Raw genomic sequence first — 20,239 nt, 5'->3', positions numbered from 1 at the left:
TGGTGTGTGAGATTAGTGAGACCCTGCAGAAACCTTTTATGTGTAGCTGTGTCATTTAATGACTTTACAGAGATGTGTAAAGCCTTAAAATAAGTTGACTTTTATTGCAGTATATGTGACAGTAATATAATTTCACAATGCAAATTGGATCCAACCTTTTATTTGAGTACATTTATTCAGGGTAGGGAAAAACTTGAATTGAAAAAAAAATATTTTTCTTCTAAATCACTATTCCCATAATTAGTAGCACCGCCAACAATTCCTATAGAAGAAATTTTAACTGAAGTGTTTTTCAACCATACTTTATCTTTCATGTTGATCAGTGTTTCTACAAACTTTTGATTACTGATCCACCTCTTCTTTTTTTATTTTGGATATGCAGTTGAAACCAGATATTTCTATAGACTGCATAAAAGACTAAATTAAATTATCTCTCCCAGGCTTTAGGTCAACGTCGCCTGTTTTATTTCAGTGAGGATACCAAGTTTTTCTTATTTGTAAATTTCTGAATCATAAACTTGTTTAGGGAGAACGTTTTACCACGTTCTTGATTACCAGACGTTTGCCTACATGCATCGTAACTGAGATTACTTTGGATTAAAACAATTAGGAAAAAACCTGATGATGATATGTTGCACGCTCCCCACGAGGGATTGCTGCAATGGTAAAAATGTAGGTGCAGGTGATTTTATGCATTCAGCTAGCTCTCCTTAGTTAGAAAATGTTTTCTCTATCTGGCTTCACAAACTGAATCTGGCTGAACTGTTTTGACATCTAGGGTCAAATTTGAACTGACTTTTAATCTGTTTACATTGCTGGACTTGACAATGTATTTCCATGTATAAGTATGATCTTTTTCTCTTGTGAAGTACCCCAGGATGACATTTTATGTAAATTGTTGGCATATAAATAAACTAAACTGAAAAGGTGGGTGTGGGGAAGGCAGCCTACAAACGTATTTCAACTACAACCATTGAGTCAGGAGGAATGGACCAGCTGGTGAAAAAAAAACATATGAAGAAATAACCATAATGTGAAAGGCAACTCAACTAAATGTGAATATGAAGAAAGTTAAAACAAAAACAGCTTAAAAAAATTATATAAAAAAAACAATAAGTGAGAATGCTGTATAGCATTCTCACTGATTATATCGTACTTCTGACATTTAGCAATTCAAAAAATTAGGTTATCCTATCTGACCTAAAACTGTTTGTAATAATTTTAAACAGTGAAAACATTTATGTGTTCTTTTTTTAAACAGGACATGTAAAAATGTAGGTATAAATATTTTGTGACACAGAAAGCACCTCTTCAAAATGGGAAAGACAAGAAAACGAACCGCTAAAGCGAGGCAGATGCATATTGCTCTTTATGGATCAGGAAACAGATGCTAGCCAGTTTTTCACGCCGTTACGCCAATGGAGGACGACTGAAAAGAGCTTAAAGAAAACTTCATAAACTATTTATGCAGCTACATGAATAGAACTTTTACACGTCCTCACAAGAGGATCAGTAATGGTATTATTTTTAACGGGTGTTGAATGTAGTATTTGGTAAAAAAAAAAAAGAGTTTAGATTTTTTAATTATGACCTCTATGTTGGCAGAAAGCCTGCAGGCCTTCATGAATAACTGTACTCAAATTAAAAATTAAAGCAAATGCAATAAAAGCTTGATTTATTTTAGAGGTATTTTAATCTTTATCATGGGTGTCAATAAACATGGAGCATTATGTTTCAGATTGTTTGCATTGAAATGTCTAAAATCCTCTTCCTCTGCTTCTTGTCCTCGTAGTGCCCTTGACAACTGGAACTAAAGAACTTCCTGGTAAGGTCTAATTGTGTTTTCTCATGTTTAAGTTTGCTTTGAATCAATGTGCAGGAAATCCAATCCAGTTTCAACTGATCAATCAGTCACATCTAAACAAAGGATTACACTGAGTCAAAGTCGCTGTCACTAAGCTGTTAATTTACCAAGCAAATAAGGCTTTCTGCAGGTGTGAAAAGCTAATTTACCTTAAAAATTAGCACAGTTTTCTAAACAGGATTTCACAGCATCCCAACATTTTTGAAAGCAGCTTGTTGTCTTGATGAGAAAATCTCATTGATTGAAGAAATTTCTATAGATTACCAGATAATTCGCCCTCATTAAAACTGCTTTCAGTTCCGGTTTAAGGTGAAAGTGATGTGATGGGCCCGTGGGGTTCGCAGGCGGAAAACTGACAAGACTGGAACATGACTTAACTGTCTTCTTGTCTCAAGCAAATGTTGCAAAAAATGTTTAAATGCTTCAACAGATCTTAATTATGTTGTCAATTAAAAAATCAGAAGCTACAGTACATAATTCAGAATAATAAATAGATGCCCCAGCTGGTTGAGACAAACCCAGAAAGACGTGCAGCTCTCATTAGAGTGAAGGCTGGTTCTACAAACCCAAAGTTTCTTTTCACTTCACAATTTTCACTTCACAAATGACTCTCAAATATATATATATATATATATATATATATATATATATATATATATATATATATATGGCTGTTTTGGAAGAAGATGTGAAAAATGTATTATTTTACAGAACACTGTAATGCAAATGTAATGCAAGAAGTCTAAATAAAGTAGCTTTTAACCTTGCAAGGATGTTTATAACCCACTATAGAATCCAAACCATGCCTTATGTTAGTCATTTAAAATCATGTAAAATTAATTTACATTCGTTTCAACATGGAACAGTTGAATAGGTTCTAAAATGTTTTGTCATCTGTGCCAAAAGTGTAAAGTCAAAAGTACTGGAGCGGCAAAAGTATAATTTTTGTTAAAGAAACAGAAATGACCAAAAATTATATAAGGATTTTTGTTTTTACCTGCTTCATAAAATATGAGTGTGCAATATTTTAATTAAACAAATTAGTCAGTAAATTATTGTTCATCCAAAACTTAAAAAGGGTTTTGCTCATTTGTTTAATTTAAAGATTGTCATCCAGTTTGCTAATTCTTTGGGCTTTAGAGAAAAACAAAAAGTATAATCTCAGCAGTAAGAACAGGATCTGGGTCGGTCTTTCTTTGTAAATGCTTGCTGTACTTGAGAGCCAATTTTAATAAATGAATTAAGAGCAGATTTTGGTGCATTTGAGTAAAAATCATTGGATGGATTTGGTCTTATTTACTATGAAATTAAAGAGAATGTACAAAGTGTGGTTATTAACAGACAAATACTTTGTGTTGTACCTAACATTTTCATTTGTAAGAAGACCATAACTTCTCTGTAATAATTTTGCCCTAATTATACATAAAAAGTTCCCCTCTGCATGAAGCACCAGTGCTGATGATCCAAGTCATTGTTGGACTTTAGCTGCACAAAATCAGTCCAGGGGCCACAAACGGCCTTCGGGTCACATTTTGGACATCCCTGCTAATCAAAAACTCAACTTCATAAGCTCAACAAAATAGAAAAAACCTCTATTATAACGCTATAATAATGTAAAGATTCTCTGCTTTGTTTATTCTAGCTCCCCGGAGGAACCTGGCTTCCTCGCTCCTAAAGAAGAACACAGAAGGTCCTGCTTACTCACAGAAACTTTTAAATGAAGCGGATCAGAGTCTCCAGTTTAGTTGCTGCTTGCGGGACTCCAATCTCCTCACCCCTCAGCGTCGATCTGAGCCAGGTTTCATCTCCATTTTCCCAGGACTGCTGTGTCTGTGTTTACATTTGTTGGACACAAAACTAAGCTGAAAAAAAAAGACCTTCAGAGGACATGACATCCACTGCTGCGTTTGCTCATTTTAATGTACTTTGTGCTCTAGATAAAAAAAAGAAGAAGCTGAAAGCTGACCTTAAGGTTAGCCTGGAGAAAACCGTTGTTTTCTTCCTGCAGACGTTCAGCTCAACTAAAGTCCAATAGTATGAGTGTTAGAAGGCATGGTCATAAAGATCTGATTGTTTTTGTTGGGAATATTGCATCCATCTTTAACTGAGGCATGAGTGAGCTGATGGATGTGTGATACTTTAACTACTGAGAAATGGCTTGTTTCCACACAGTGGAGATATTTTCTAAGAAACAGAAGCATGACTTTTTAAACTGTTTACAATATTTTCAGAAATGTAGTTTTTGCTGGTTTTAGATGGCTGTGGGTCAGTTTGCCCCTTTGGCAGTTCATAGCCCTTTCTAACACGTTGCTGTTTCACCCCCATCTTACTCCCATCTCTCACCTGTAAAATAAACAATTTGTACCCTTTTCCTTAACGATCCTGTTAGGTTTGCTGGTTTATTTCTCTTGGTAATTAAGTATCTTTTATAAATTTGAGTTATTAATAACCATAAAATGTCTGAAGCTCAGGAATAATTTCATTTTTTTATTTTTTTAAATCAATATTGTGCCCTATTGCAATTCATTTTGGTTCTGATCTCTCTTTGGACCGTTCGTGGTGGTGGCATTAGCACATTTCCTTAGAGAGTAGACCAAACGTAAAATACACTGAAAGGACCTTAACTCAAAGGTCAAAACTGTGTATCAATTGTCCCCAAAGTAGGTACAAATTGACTCAAATTTGGTACGCAACCCCTAATGGTAGAGAGCCCCATTTTATGGCCAGAAGAACTGAGCGGTGCAAAGACGACACTGAAAGGAGGACGTGGCAAAAGGGCCAAAATGACCCACATGCATGTGAGAAACAGACAAAACTGTTTGCCTTTCAGATGTTTTACTATTATTTGTTACAGGTACACTTCTTTTTTTAAAAGTCATATTAAAATGTTAAATATAAACAATGTTGGAATTATTTGTCATCAAAGATTAAAAATGTATGCCCCCACAGTAGCATTTACTTGTGAGTTAAGGTTGCTTTAACCTCTTAACACCAGAGACTTGTAGTCTAAACAAACAGCTTTTTAATGCCTAAAAATCATAGATTTCTCTTCAAACATATATTTTTCTTTCTCCTAAGAGATCTGTAATTGAGGTTTACAACCAATCAAACATGTTTGAAGAGGAGCAGCCCATGTTTGGATCTAAACTCCCGGGTCTTAAGAGGTTAAACAGATTCTTCTATATGGAGATTTAAATCTCACATTTAAGAATTGTGCTGCATTGGTTAAGAAAAAAAAAAAATATTCAGGAGGTATGGAACATATTTGACATTTTATCTACCTTTCACCTGGTAACAGTGTGGTCATATCCACATTGCACCAAGGACAAAAATGCCAGATGGCAAATTCGTACCGAATTTGTAGCAGCTGCGTTTTGGTTGATTTTCTCATTCAAATAATACAGTAACTTTGGAGTAAATTGGTTAAAGTACCGCTCCATTTCCTTTATGTATTACATACATTTATTGTCAGCTCTCTCCTGCTTTTATATTAGTCATACTTTTTAAGTGGAAAGTTCATTTTCAAGCCAAATCCTGTTTTCTTTAAATGCTCTCTCTTTTGCATGCTTTTTTTCCTCTTTGCCTGCTGTGTTTTTTTTTTACAATACGTATGAATACATGGAGCGGGTGAATGTGTCCATTTGTTGATTATTGTTATATATGAAAGGCAGAAGAGAAATATGCTGAAATGGCTGCATCAAGCTGACTGACATACCTTACATCTCATAAAGATGCTATATCCAGTGAAAACAAATTAGACAATCTATTTATGGGACAAATGAGCGCTGCCAATCATTGAAAAGAAGCCTTTTTCACTGTAAAAGAATAACACCTACACTAGCAACCACACTTTGGATTTTAGTCATTGTAAGTACACAATAAGGGAATCAATTTACCAGATGATAGCAGATTCATAGACATAAAGATATGACAAAAGAAAAATCTATTTTCATACGTTAATCAAATAAAAAAAACAAGATAAATCAATAAACTCTAATAGTAAAAACAGATTTGCTACTCAGTAGCAATAAAGCTAGTCTAAATTTATTAATGTATCTATATTTTTTATCCTAGTGTTGTTTTTATATTCTAACAAACCCATTTCACCATCTAAGCTTGCTATTATTTTTATAAGAAATGCAGTCCATTTACTCGAAGCAAAATAAAGTCAGTTGGGAAATTGCTTCAGATCACTGAATAAGTCCCATTGCTGTTTTAGTTTGTTGTTTTACATATTTAACAGCTTTTGTTTAGCTTGCAACAACAAAGATGAAACATATATGGAAAAAAAAATTACTAATAAAAATTAACATTTAGATTTTTGTGCACTTTTGGCTTCTATAAGGCCTTTAACTAAAGAGCAGGTGATTTGCGGTAGAGGTACTGAAAAGACTAACAGTTCACAGGTTATGTTCCGATACTCTGATTATATACACTATTTGCATTGACGTTATTTGTCCAAAGGAAACACTGACTTCCATGCTGAGGAGTCCCAGCTGTGCTTTTCCATTAACTTATTGGAGCTGTCTCCGCCCTGGTGTCGTTCTTGTCGCTCGCTTCACTTAAACGTAAAGTCAGTTCTCTAGTCTTAGACGAGCGGTGGGCTCATGTTGGCTATCACAGCTTGCTTCCATGCTAGACTCTGGGAAAGCGTCAGCGGCGACAAACTCACAAACTTAAGTGCTTAAAACTAGTTGTCTTACATCACAACTCAGCAGTGATCAGATGAATGGGTCGCTGATTTGAAATGGTTGGGATGATGATGATGATGATGATGATGATGATGATGATGATGATGATGATGATGATGATGATGATGATGATGATGATGATGGAACCAGGAAGATGTTGTTGTTTTTTTATGTGGCTATGACAAAAGTGTATAAATTGTGAATAAACTCTCCAGTTGAAGTTTTTTTTTTTTCCTCTTCAATTCAATTCAATTCAATTTTACTTATATAGCGCCAATTCATGAAACATGTCATCTTAAGGCACTTTAAATTCAAATTCAATCATATTATAGAGATTGGTCAAATATTTCCTATATAAGGGAACCAGTTGATTGCATCAAAGTCCCGACAAGCAGCATTCACTCCTGGAGAAGCGTAGAGCCACAGGGAGAGTCGTCTGCATTGTCCATGGCTTTGCAGCAATCCCTCATACTGAGCAAGTATGGAGCAACAGCGGAAAGAAAAACTCCCCATTAACGGGAAAGAAAACCTCCAGCAGAACCAGGCTCAGTATCAACGGTCATCTGCCTCGACCCACTGGGGGTTAGAGAAGACAGAGCAGAGACACAGAAAGCACAGAAGCCCACATTGTGCTTCTTCTTGTATCCCGTTACCTTTTGTCCTGCTTGCTCTGCATTATTTGGGATGACCGTGTTACTACGGAGAAAATAATTGAGGGTTTTCATACTTTACTGCGAAGCAAAAACATAAAATGTTTTGTAATTCTGAGGGCAAAAAAAAAATGAAGAAAAATAGGTTTTATATTGATGTAAATTGAATGTTACATTGATGCCGTGTGTAACAGAAAATTTAACCAGATGGTTTTGCACATTTTAGCACAATGCACATTCCTACGCGATGGCGGTACTGCCAAGCCAGAGCCCTGTGGGCTGCATTACTGGTCAGCTATTTCAATAAGACATTATTATCCTCTTCCATAAGCATGGCTTCAAAGTTTTCTCAGGGACTGAGGAGTATTTAAATAAACAGCCCCAGAAAAACCACACACAGGCTCTTTGGTTCTAAATTCACTTCTTAAGACGGCAAAGAAGTCAAAAACAGAGGCGCTGTTTGAAGGAACAACCTTTTTTTTCCCTGGTACCTACTTAAACCTATAAAATGTAGCCTCAGAACTGAAGCACAGAGCCTTGTGTGTAAAGGCAGCTTAAATAATTGAAGAAAGTATGCTGACTTCTGGACACTGCGAAAAACGGATCTAAAAATAAGTAACATTTTCTTAAAATTAGTCTATGCATCTTTGATTTGAGCAAGTAAATAAGATTATCTGCCAATGGAATGAGTATTTTTACCCCTAAAATAAAAATAATTACATATACTGCACTTGAAATAAGATGATGGAGATGAGTTGTTCCTATTTTAAGTGCACAAATCTTATTTCATTAGCAGATCATCTTATTTAGCTGCTCAAATCAAGGACAAATATACTAATTTCAAGAAAATGTTACTTGTTTTTTATTCTGTTTTGCAGTGGAAATGTTACATTTTAATAGATTGTTGCTTACAGTTAGAAGAACAACTCAGACAGTTTGACAAGTTAATTTCTTGTCACTAATTTCAGAAAATGAAAATCATGTATCGTATGAATACATTTACACACAGAGTGAAATAATTCAAGCCTTTACATCTTGTCTTTTTTGATGATAATGGCTTAAAAGATAATGAGAAACAAAAATTCTCCCTGTCAAATCAGAATACTACGAAGGAAGTCATAGCATGTTTATTGTGTTCTTGAGAGGGTTTTCAAGAAAAGCCCCTAAAAACTTTGGAGGAGCTTCACAAGGAGCGGACTTTTGTGACTTTAGTCCAATTTTCATATGAAAGTAACCTTTGCATTTCATTTGGAAATCAAGGTGTAGGTTTTTGAAGGAAAAGTGGAGAGGCCATGTTGCCTGAAGTCCAGCAGGAAGATTAAGAGTCAGCGATGATTTGTGGTGCCATAATCAGTGCGGCCTTCCGCCCTTTTCTCGTGTTTTCCTCTCAAGCACAGCTGGGAGCGTTGCTTCACTTTGTACCCAACGTGGTTAACACAGCCTCTGAAATTAGGAACGCAAAACTAGCAAATGGAAACCACTGCATTTCCTGTCAGTTCTACAGACATTAGATCAAATCCAGTTCTTTTATTTAGCCCCTGCTCCACAGAAGTCAAGATGGTGTTTTATTCAACATAAATCTCACATAAGACCCTAGGATGCCCTACCAGTGTCTCTCCTCTCTCTATCCTGTCTCATGCAGACATTTGTTGTGCTTTCTTAATTGGCAAAGCAATTACTGGCTCCCTTCCCAGTCATGTTCCAGCATGTGTCTACTTGTGTTTCTCTGTGGCACTGTCCAGAGTTTATGTTTAGAGGGAAATGATAGGTTACGCTGCACAGTTATGAGCTTTAACTGCCACTTAAGGCAAACACAAGGGGTTCAGCTTTCTTGCTTTTTTTTTTCTGTCTGATTTTACTTTATTTTCTAATTCAAACGTATGCAGCAAACGTGAACTTATGACTTCTGTTTATGAGTGTGATACCTCTGTGTTAAACTGACCTGTACAGTTTTGGAAATGAGTGAACGTGGTTAAGATTTCTTCATCTGTGACATTGTGTGGTCGTTTCATTCAGAACCATGTGAGTTTTACATACATTTCACCCGTAACTAAAGTGGTGTTCCCTCCTCCACCCATAAAATTGTTTTTTTTTTTTCCTTCAGCTGACTCATTTTGCATCCCCTAAAGTTACAGCGTGTCCGCTCGGCCAATAAATAGCTAGAGGAAGCCTCTGCCCGGGCAGATCATAGCGCAGCGCAGTAGCTCCAGTTCCACTCTCATCTCGCTCTCAGGCTGACACCATGTGGATCCCAGCCACTGCTCTTCTGCTCCTCACCTGCAGTCTCTGGCCAGCCGAGGCTCAGAGCATCTGGGACGACCCCATCACTTTCAAGACCAAGGCTGGGGACAAGTGCACCATGATCCTCACGGGCCAAGGGGAAAACATAAAGCTGAGGCTGTCGTGCCACGGCAGCCGGCGCTCCTACTGGTGTGAGTATGTGGGGAAGCCTCACACCTGCCCTGCTTTCAACAAAAACCCCAGGCACTACTTTGTCCAGATGATGTGGACGCTCAGAAAGCAGACAAATGCCTGTCAGGGTCCCAGAGAGCTCAAGCCTCACATGTGCAGGAAGGCGACGGACGAGTCTCGGATGATCTTCTCAGCTGGTCCTTTCCTACGGTCTCGGCCGCCAGCGAAGCCATCAAAGCAGCCTGAAAGACCCCAAGGTTCACCTGCACACGCAAGACCGAACCAGACGGAGAAGGGACCTCTGAAAGCGGTCCGAGCATCAGGGAGGATCAGGCCCACGAAGAGAGCCGACCCACAGCCGACGACACCTCCAACGGAGAGCACTCGGAGGAGTATGGCTCGGCAGTACTGCTGGAGGTCCCTGCAGGGCGTCTGCTCCTTCGTAATCGGTTGGTTTAGGAATTAACGAGCAAAGGTGAGCATCCAGAAAACTCTTCATTGACTCTCAGGGTTTATATCTAGTTTGGGAGTGCAGTGCATGTGTAATCCTGTGTGAACTTGTCTGATTGCTCCAGTTTTATTGTCTCACTGATTCCTGATGCTCAGGATTACATGTCCTCCTCTCCTCTCTGTCCATCATGCAGAGTGTGCTGAGCTGCTGACTGAAGCCACCACTGGAGGAAAACACTCTATGCCAGCCATTTGTTTCTAAACACATATAGCGCCCTCTTACGGAGACTGACTGGTACTACAGGTTTTCTTTTCCAAAAAAGAATTTTATTCCTCTGATTCCTGGAGGAATTTCAACAGCTTCTTGTATGTTTTGCATTAACTGGATCTGCATGAAACAGGATTAGGTTTGTTATTTTTATGATATTATCTTGTGTCATTATCTTGAATATTATTCTAACAGCCAGAATTCATGTTGGACATAGGAGAAAAAAAAAACTCTCTCTGCTGGTACATTTTTGAGAAATATTGATGGACTGTGAAAATGCTTTTATGTGAGGAATAAACACTATTAGTTAAACAATTCGTATCCATCTGTTCATTTTACGCTGCCACGTAAAATTAAGAATTATGCCAGATGAAGAGGAAAGCTTGTAAAGGGCTGGGAATCACTGAGCAGAAACAACTTAGACTTAGACTTAGACTTTCTTTATTGTCATTTTGTATACACAGAGTGCATACAGAACGAAATTTCGTTTTCACACAGCTCAGAAATATTGCAGTAACTCTACAGGATACCTTGCAGTGAATTACAGTACAGGATAAAGTGCAGTGATCAATCGCAGTCACTTACAGGATAAATTTCAATTTACTTCCGGATAAAGTGCAGCAGTGAACAGTAGGCAGTTGAAATGTAAACAATGTAAACCAAATGTAGACAAATATGCAGTAGGGTGCAGCAGTGATTTAAAAGTAGACAGTTGCATTGTACACAGTTTTGCAGTACGTTTCCGGAAACAAACATCCTAAACTGTTTGACTATCGTTAAATTATTAACTTTGAGTAAAAATTTAGGTTTTTCAGTGTTTCCAGGGCAGGTTCTAAGAATAATCTTTAAACCAAAATTTCATATATAACAGAAATCCTTGTTAGCAATTAAACTGAAGAGTCTGTTTGCAAAAATCTTCACGCCCCTTTTAACTCTTTCACATGTCACAAACTTGTGTTTTTCATTGATATATATATATATATATATATATATATATATATATATATATATATATATATATATATATATATATATATATATATGACAGATCCACACCAACTAGTGCATGATGGTAAAGTAAAAGGAAAATGCCAGTAAATCCAATGCCACCAAGGAACACATCTGCTATGTCAGGGTCAAAGTTGTGGAGAAGTTTAATGCAGGGTTAGGCAAAATAATATCTATACCTCATAACATTTAAAGGAACGCTGCTCAGTTCATCATCTGGAAATGGAAAAGCTATGATGGAAACACAGGCCCACCAATAGATGGCCCTCCACCCAAACTGACCAGTAAGATAACTATTCACATCACTCAGTTATAAAACTGGGCAGGATTTAGTTTGGTGACTTGTTCATATTTTTAAAGACAGATCCCTGAGGCTGAGGGTCGATGGTGTTTGATCCACAGTTTTTATTCAGCAAGCTTCATGGTTCATAAGTCAAACTAATAAAGTAAATGACGAGAGAAAAAAGCATGGGTGTCCTAAGTGTGGCCCCTGGAATAATCTGTGTGGAACCCCGACTGCATTATAAGAATGATACAAATATAAATCATATTTTGTGTCACCCAAGGATACTTTTGATTTGATGAATTTGGCCTGTGTAAAAAAAAAGTTGGACACCACTGGTCTTGAAGCTTTGCACTCACCTGCTTACCTGCCCACCTGTCCACAATCTTTCTGCTGCAGGAACACCTGTCCCCTTTTGAGATAAGAGTCATTTTATCAGCACCACGCTGCACAAATGTTCATGTGAAGGACTTATATCTCTCAAATGTCAGCTTCTCTTGAAATTAAAGCATTTCTTGCGGTGTAGTTCACATGTCTTGAAGCTGAAACCAAATGAAAGTTCTCTCAAATATGATACCTTTGCTTAGATCCAGAGCCTACTGGCTTCTTCTGAGGTACGTTTATTCCCCTCGTTCAGAGAGAGGGACGAAATGTTGTAATTCAACTGGTAAACACAGATTTATCTTAGATTATCTTTCTAACTGATTTTTATGCATGCAAAGTCGCTTTGTTTCATTTCTAAACACAATTTGACTTGAAGGAACACCTCCTGTTCAAGGTAACCTAATAATTCTCCACACAATGGTTTACTGGGTCAGGATTCAGTGAGGTTTAAAGCCTTTCACTCGGATTTTGGTATTATGAGTGTGTGTGTGTGTGTGTGTGTGTGTGTGTGTGTGTGTGTGTGTGTGTGTGTGTGTGTGTGTGTGTGTGTGTGTGTGTGTGTGTGTGAAGGGGAGGGCTTATTATGCAGCAGCCTTTTGCAACCTGAAGACGAGAGAGCTCAGATGTGTCAGCACAGCAAAGGGAACTTTCTCTGAAAGCTTCAGGTGAGTTTCATCACTTTTAACCAAAACTTAACAGTAAATCTACTGTTTCTGAAGTTTTTTTTTTTAATTTCTTGTTGTCTTTTATCAGCAATAGATTTAATTCTTTTGATGTGTTAATGTAGAATGGAAAACAAACTCTAAATGATAAATATTATTTCTTATGGTCCTTTATAACATGTGGCATTGTAAGGTTAAAAAATAATCTTGCATGACTATTCATTATGATTTTATGCATTTTAAAATTAGAGGCAGAAGTGTGTACCCAGGCATCATATATGGATTTATGCCAACTGAAATACAATTTAAGTTTTCCTATTTTTAAACCTGTACTATTTATCTTACTATTCTACTTTTCCTCCACTATTTGTGCAAATCTAACTCTAGGATCATTCCTTCAGTCTCTCTAACCCAAGTAGGCATGAAAATGCTTTTTTTAAGTATGTTTTCCTCAATAGTAGATTTTCAACAACTCTTCTAGAATGCAAATCTAATGGTGGTTTAAAACTTGTTTCTTTAAAAAAAAAAAAGGGGATTCGACTTAGGGTCAGATCTCTAAATCTGTTAATTCTCTTGCAGGGTGTGTTCTGTGGATTTCATGGCTCTCCTCACCAATGTAGCCGTTCTGATGGTCCTTGCTTGTGTTTCCCATCAGATGATGTTGGGTAGCTGTCATAGGAGCCATGGGCGTAGAGGACGGGGCGACAGAGGGCAGCGCAAGGAAAGATCAGGGCTGAGCCATATGAAACCTGTTCGAGGCAAACTGGCCACCAAAGATGGTTCGCAGTGTTCTTGGAACGCAACTGGTGGAGACCCGTTGTTTCTCTTCGTGACCTGCATGAAGGGGGAAAGAAGCTTTGCCTGTACATACACAGCCAGAGCAGCTCTTTGTCCCCAGTATGCCTCAAATACTTTAGTCTACTGGAAGCAGATTACCAGAGCCCTGAAGAAGCAAAGCAACCTGTGTCATAATGAAACTGCATCGATCAGGGCGGGCATGTGCAAGCAAGCTCCAAGAGAGGCTCATTTTAGGCTCGTGGTTGCAGAGAAGAAGGGGACTCCCTCGTCTTACGTTCCACCATCTCCAAACAGAGCAGCCAAATCCTGCCTGCCTAAAAATCAGGAACTGGCCAAAAAGCTCTGCAGTGACTCCTGGTCCAGTCTGTGCACCTTTTTTTCCACCATGGTGAATAATTATGATTGCTAAGACTGGAATGAATGAACTAGACTGAAACATTCTGGACTTGAAGCGTGGTAGTCTGTGCATGTTTGACATACAAAAATAAAAACAATTCACTCTACATGCATCCAAATATCTATTTAAATGTCCATGCTGGCATATTATGTAAATGTGTTACAGTACAATGGTTTGTCCTATTGTGATCATAAATAACCAAATCTATGCTAAATAAATTACACTCATACACTTTTCATTATTTAATGGAGTGCAGCATTATTTCTGGATTTGACCAAGGCCCTTGACATTAAATCATGATATTCTTATAATAAAAATAACAAATCTTTATTTTTGAGCAGTTAAAATCATATATTATACAATTTTAACAGTTTTGAAAAAATCCTTGTTAAAAAAATGACGTTAGTGTACCGCAAGACTCAGTTCTTAGTTTACTTCTTTTCAGATTACATATAAATTATTTCTGTTTTATAGCTGGTAAGGTGAGTGATTTGGTTGAAAAAAATATGTCAATTAATTGTTTCCCCAAGGGACCTAGCGTTGATAAACAGTTATCATTTTAATCTTATCATTAAGAGGTAAATTTCTAAACAAGCTAGAGAAGAATAATATCTTAGACCCAATAGGTCTAACTAGCAATTAAACATTGATTAATTAAACATTTCCTGCTGCAGCTATTTTTTACATATTTAATAACTTTTCTTCCCATTGAGATTATTATGTTAACTGTGGGTCACAAACAGCACTTATGAAAATGAGAATATTTAGGAATCCCTTCAGATCATTTCAATGTCATGTTCTTAGAAAACTTCATTTGGAATTTGTAAAGTGTCAAACAATTCACAAATCTTATTTCTAAATACAAGCAGGCATAGATAATGGATGGATGGATTACTGAGATACATCAGACCAGCGCTGCAGGCGAGTTAAGGACTAGAGGGCGCTTTTTTAGGCTGAAGGCCACTGATGCAGCAATGGGAGCCTTAGCAAGTATTTAGTGCACATACTGTGCAGTACATGGACATGCTTTCAGTAGTGAACCAGCATTTCTGTACTTAAAACATTTTGTTTTATTGGTCTTATTATAATTTATTAGCTATGATACGTAATCATCAAACTAATTATTAAAGTAAAACTTTTCAATATCACATATTAATTTCTATAAAACATGTGTTTCACTTAAGTGATATTCTAATTTATATAAAGGCAAAGGAGCATGTCTCTTTTTTAATCCCGTCAGAACATTTAAAATCCAAGAACACACAAATGCGGGTTTACCTTTGGTTATTTTGATGGTGTTCCAAAGAAAATCAGAGTCGTTTTGTTAGTATTTAATTTAAAAACCTACTTAAGTTTGGCTGATACACATTTTTCTACACCCACTCAGATATTTATAGGTCTGAAGCATCTATAGTGGGTGATATTATTTTATTTGAGTGACACATAAAAACTAAATGACTTCAGTTTGATTTATAAACAAAATTCAACCTTGATCATTGAAATTACGGTTTTATTCAAGGATACATATTAGCAGCTTTCTCTCCTTTTGGTCTTTATGTACTTTTTTCACGTGTCCTGTCTGGCAGTGTAGCATTAAGAATTGCTGTCTTAATGCCAAAAAGAACACAACAGATTTTACTTTCACAAGTGGAGCCTTACTACTTTTGTCATAGTGCTTTCTTAGATTTTATTCTGGGACTATTTCATGTTCAATGGACACAGAAACGGAAAGGTAGAAGAAGAAAAAGGGAGAAGAGAAAAAGAAAAGACAAAAATAGAGGAGCGGAAAAAGAGAGAACAAGATAACATCCCCAGAGTCTGCTTCTACACCTGAAAAGAGAGATATCAAAAGATAGGGGTTTTCTGTATAGAAGTGAATCTTTGAATCCTTGTAAGCACCTGTAGGTGTTTGTGAGAGTGCACTTATATATGTAAGGTTTATCCATAAGAAAAATTTTCAAAAGTGGTTGTGAGAAGTCACATTGCAAAAAGGAAACTAAAAGTAAGTGAAATTTTCTTGAAATTAGTGTATTTTCCATTGATTTGAGGAGCTAAATTTGACTATTTGCCAATGGAATAAGATTTTTGCACTTAAAATAGGAACAATTCATCTCCATCATCTTATTTTCAGTGCAGGATATCTAATTATCTGATTTTAGGGGTAAAAATACTCATTCCATTGGCAAATAATCTTATTTAGCTCCTCAAATCAAGGAAAGATACACTGATTTCAAGGAAATTTCACTTACTTTTACTTCCCTTTTTGCAGTGCAAAGACCCGCCCCCCAGAGCACCAAGGCAGATGCCAGGGGAACCAGAACCCCAGATGCCCAAAACAGTAGGACTGGTCTTTATGTACTTTAAAGTTTCCACACAGTAATGATCTGCTCACATACAAACATCAGCAGCACACAGAGTGTGGATATCAGCATTCAGCAGTCAAACAGAGGTCATTATAAGGCAGACTTTCACCAACCACAGAGGCTTGAGGCCAGGCTGGGATTTTAGATGGGAAACGACTTCATGCTTTTCTCTTGATTTGATCCTGAACTCCTGCTGAAACATAACGCAATCCTCGCAGCTGATGTCCATCAAATTCAGGCTCTGAGCAGGCTTCCCTCTGCTCTTTGTTTAAAATATGTTACGGTGAAAATAAAGAAGAAAAGAAGACTTAAGCAATGTGGCTGAAGAGGAAAGAAAATTAGAGGGCAGTCACGAAGTCAGGGAAGTATATTTAGGGAGGAATTTTCCTTGAAGCGAAGCTATAAAACACCACCTGCTGAAAACACAACACCACTGCTGCTGGGAAGGTTGTTAAAGGTAAACTAACAGCTTCACAAAAACCATCCAGCTGCAGGACCACCATCTCATAACATTTACATTACAAACTGTGAAATGTCCAAATTAACCCTATAATTTATTAGAAAACACATTCATTGCCTTGTTTTTTAAGGGCATTTAGAGCAATGTATAATAGAACAAGTGGTTCTTTTTATTCTAAAATGAAATTCTACTGATTAATAATAATAATCTGTTTTGACCCATTTTAGAAATGAGTCTGGGTTGGACATGAACTTTTATGTAAAAAAGAAAATGAAATATGTTGCAGACATCGTTTCTCATCATGTATATGTTTTCTCGTGCAGCGTTTTGCATAAATAAATCCAGCAATTGTGAACATTGTAGCTGTTTTCCGCTATTAATTTGCTATTTTAGAAGAGCAACATGCAGCTCAGGTGCATAACTCCTTTCTAAAATATTCTGCAGATGCAGCTTAATGTGAGAAATGAGTTTGAGTATTTTTAAACATAATTAAATGTTTAAAAATACTCAAACTCATTTTGTCTTGGAGGCTGCTATTTTAAAGCTAAAATTCAGAGTAATATATTTGATTATGGGTTCAAACACAAATGATGATTAAAAAATAATGAAGAATATAAATAACATTACCTGAAAATTACAGAAAGGGCCTGTCAGCTGATACTTGACATTAATCTCAGCTACCATTTGTAATTACTAAAAATCACAGAAGTGACGATTCTTGCAACAACAAAAAATATTATTCCGTGCATTTCATTGAAACACTACTGGTAGACACTTAAAATAAATGCAGAACATAGTTTTCTCAAACCACTACCATTTGCAAGGTGTGCTTGAAGCTCTCCATTACTACTTTGTTTTATTTTATGGTGTGCTAAAGTTGCAAGCTTCTGACTTCAATTAACTCCTATTAGGGCCCACACTGAGCAGATTACCAGGCCAGACTTTCATGCCAACAGCTGATAAAACCTGTTTAGCAAAAATAAAATACATTTAACAATACGGGTTTGTAAGTTAGAGAATTAATGTTTTGCCAATGTGTTAATAATCTTATTTATTCTTGCTCTGTATTAAATTGAAGCATGAATAATGGCCTAAATTCAGGAACTGTACTTTCTGCATCTCTCCAACCTTTGACTTCTTGCACCACTTGTTCTATGAGAAGTCATGTAAAAATAAAGACTATCTGCCTCAGAGGGTTCCTGGTGAAGGCCACAGTTTATTCTGAAACATTAGAAACGATGCTGGTGTTGCTGTGCGGGCCCAGACTGGTGTGGAGTTACAGGTGGTGTGACTGCCTGCAGCTCCTGATTGGCTGAGAAATATCAGTCGGTCAAACTGCACACAAACGAGAACAAACTGCAGTACGTTTTAACACAAAGGAGATTTGGCACTGAGAGAGTATCCCACCTAAACGCTCTTATAAATGCCTCTGTATGAGTTTGAATGAGTATTTGGTTCGAACAGAGCCTCAGTTGAGCAGGATTAGAGGAATTAATGAAACTGCACAAAAATGTATTGTTGGTATTGCATGATGTTGGATTAGTGTGTGTTGTGTGTAAACTGCTCTATGTCTGAGGAAAACCATAGTGACTAAATAACCAAATAATTTACAGAGATTCCTGAGGATCTCTAAAACGTTTAAAATGCAGATAGCTTTAATAAAATCTGACACTGGTGTTGTTTGCTTTGATTTACTGGTGTTAGGGCGAACACCTAGTTCAGAAGGAGGCTAATTCATGAGAATCAAACATCTCAGACTCTTATCATACGGTTGTGAGAAATGTGAATTTGTTTTTGGTTCATACTTTGACCTTAGCTGGTCTTTATTTAAAGTTCAGTGCCCATTCAATTCAGTTCAATTTTATTTATATAGCGCCAATTCATGTAACATGTCATCTCAAGGCACTTTCCAAAGTAAAATTCTATCAGATTATACAGATTTGTCAAAAAATATCCTATCTAAGGAACCCCAGTTGATTGGATCAAAGTCTTACCAAGCAGCATTCACTCCTCCTGAAAGAGCGTAGAGCCACAGTGGACAGTCGTCTGCATTGTTGATGGCTTTGCAGCAATCCCTCATACTGAGCAAGCATAAAGCGACAGTGGAGAGGAAAACTCCCCTTTAATGGAAAGGAAAACCTCCAGCAGAACCAGAACCAGGCTCAGTGTGAACGCTCATTTGCCTCGACCCACTGGGGCTTAGAGAAGACAGAGCAGAGACACAGAAGGCACAGAAGCTCACATTGATCCAGTAATCTGTTCTACATTAGATGGTAGTAGCAGGTGATCTGTCTTCCCTGGATGATGTCACAATGATGTTATGATGATTCATAAGCCTTTAAAGGAACTGTACCTGATCCTGCTCAAATCTGAACCATGAGTGAGGAGAACGGTTTAGTTTGAACTGTAAGTCTCGCCTCCCCCCATGAGAAACCCTCCTCTCCCTCCTGGACTCCTCCCAGTCAACATGGATCAGACCGAAAATCTGCAACAAGCTCCTGCACAACCCTCCACACGAAATAAGGCTCCATCGATGGACTATTCTACGTTTTCTTTGGCATAAATGGCCACACCTCGGGTAATTATATTTTCTCATGTGAATAGTCAATGTCCCTCGATGTGCCACATCTGATCTCTTCTTTGTAAACTAGTTGAAGCTCAGTCAAATTGGATGGAACGTTTCTGGGAATATCAGTTTTCAAGCTTTTCCACAGATCCTTAATTAGATCTGGGTCTGTACTTTGACTGGACCATTCTAACACATTATAATATTTTTGGCTTAAACCATTCCAGCAACATTCTTGTTGTCCGTTTATTTATTTATGATGCAGAAAGACATTGTCTTTAAATCCCATGGGCTATAAACGTATCATTATCAAACTCTAATATTCAGATTGTAAAAGTGAAAACTGAGTTTGTTGTGGTGTGTCTGTCAAACCGATTCACGTCTTGCACTTTTTTCTTTTTTTCTTTTGTCACTGATCTAACTTCCATTAAGTTATCAGCTGGGTCCAGCTGACAAAATATAATATTCCTTATTAACAGGCTTTTCAAATTATATTAATCAAGCAAATGCATCATATATCTGCAGTGCAGCCATTTGTCATGCAACTGATGGAGTAATTAAATAAACCAAACAAATTAAAGCTTCAAACTAATTCTATTAAAATGTTTGTAATGCTTGATTATCTTTCATGTCACCACCCTTCTGTTATTGTTCTTGCATTTTTTTAAAACATATTATACTATACACAGTCTATTCCCTATAAAAAGCATTTTAGAATTGCTCTGCCTGCAGAAACAATCGTCAGTGGCACATTTTTTTGTCAAAACTGCATCATGGCTGAAACTACACAAGACGTTGATCTATAAAGAAAATCAACGGTGAGTCGTGTGTCTCCTTGGCCCGAGATTAAACGCAACATGAGGACATCAATCCGCTGATAATGCGTTGGCAGAGAACAGCCACTTTGGAAAAATAAGGATGAGTTCCTAGAAAACTAACTCATACTGGTGAATTGTTTCTCATGATGTCATCTAACAAATACA

The 20,239-nt window shown here is 37.1% G+C and overlaps 3 protein-coding genes across 17 annotated transcripts in view; all 3 read left to right on the top strand.

Annotated features, from left to right (window-relative positions):
- prom1a (prominin 1a) overlaps positions 1-6,779 on the top strand; it is a 130,634-nt gene extending 123,855 nt beyond the window's left edge. For all 15 annotated transcript variants that reach the window (XM_036126925.1, XM_036126931.1, XM_036126932.1 and 12 more), the window contains 2 exons: positions 1,793-1,825; positions 3,507-6,779. Coding sequence is in view for 1 of the 15 variants with exons in the window: in XM_036126931.1 (XP_035982824.1) it covers positions 1,793-1,814 (22 nt within the window). In the remaining 14 variants the exon portion in view is untranslated. The remainder of the gene's footprint in view (positions 1-1,792; positions 1,826-3,506) is intronic.
- A 1,734-nt stretch (positions 6,780-8,513) lies between these two features.
- fgfbp2a (fibroblast growth factor binding protein 2a) lies at positions 8,514-10,549 on the top strand. Its single transcript, XM_012870805.3, has 2 exons — positions 8,514-10,092; positions 10,262-10,549. The coding sequence occupies exon 1, from the start codon at positions 9,448-9,450 to the stop codon at positions 10,081-10,083; it is 636 nt and encodes a 211-aa protein (XP_012726259.2). The 5' UTR covers positions 8,514-9,447; the 3' UTR covers positions 10,084-10,092; positions 10,262-10,549.
- Positions 10,550-12,622: 2,073 nt separating this feature from the next.
- Positions 12,623-13,973, top strand: fgfbp1a (fibroblast growth factor binding protein 1a). Its single transcript, XM_021320645.2, has 2 exons — positions 12,623-12,675; positions 13,252-13,973. Exon 2 carries the CDS (start codon positions 13,271-13,273, stop codon positions 13,877-13,879), a length of 609 nt encoding a protein of 202 aa, XP_021176320.2. The 5' UTR covers positions 12,623-12,675; positions 13,252-13,270; the 3' UTR covers positions 13,880-13,973.
- The last annotated feature ends 6,266 nt before the right edge of the window (positions 13,974-20,239 follow it).

This window comes from Fundulus heteroclitus, chromosome 23, assembly GCF_011125445.2.
Source record: "Fundulus heteroclitus isolate FHET01 chromosome 23, MU-UCD_Fhet_4.1, whole genome shotgun sequence".
Lineage (NCBI taxonomy): Eukaryota > Metazoa > Chordata > Actinopteri > Cyprinodontiformes > Fundulidae > Fundulus > Fundulus heteroclitus.
This window is presented reverse-complemented; position numbering and strand designations above follow the sequence as displayed.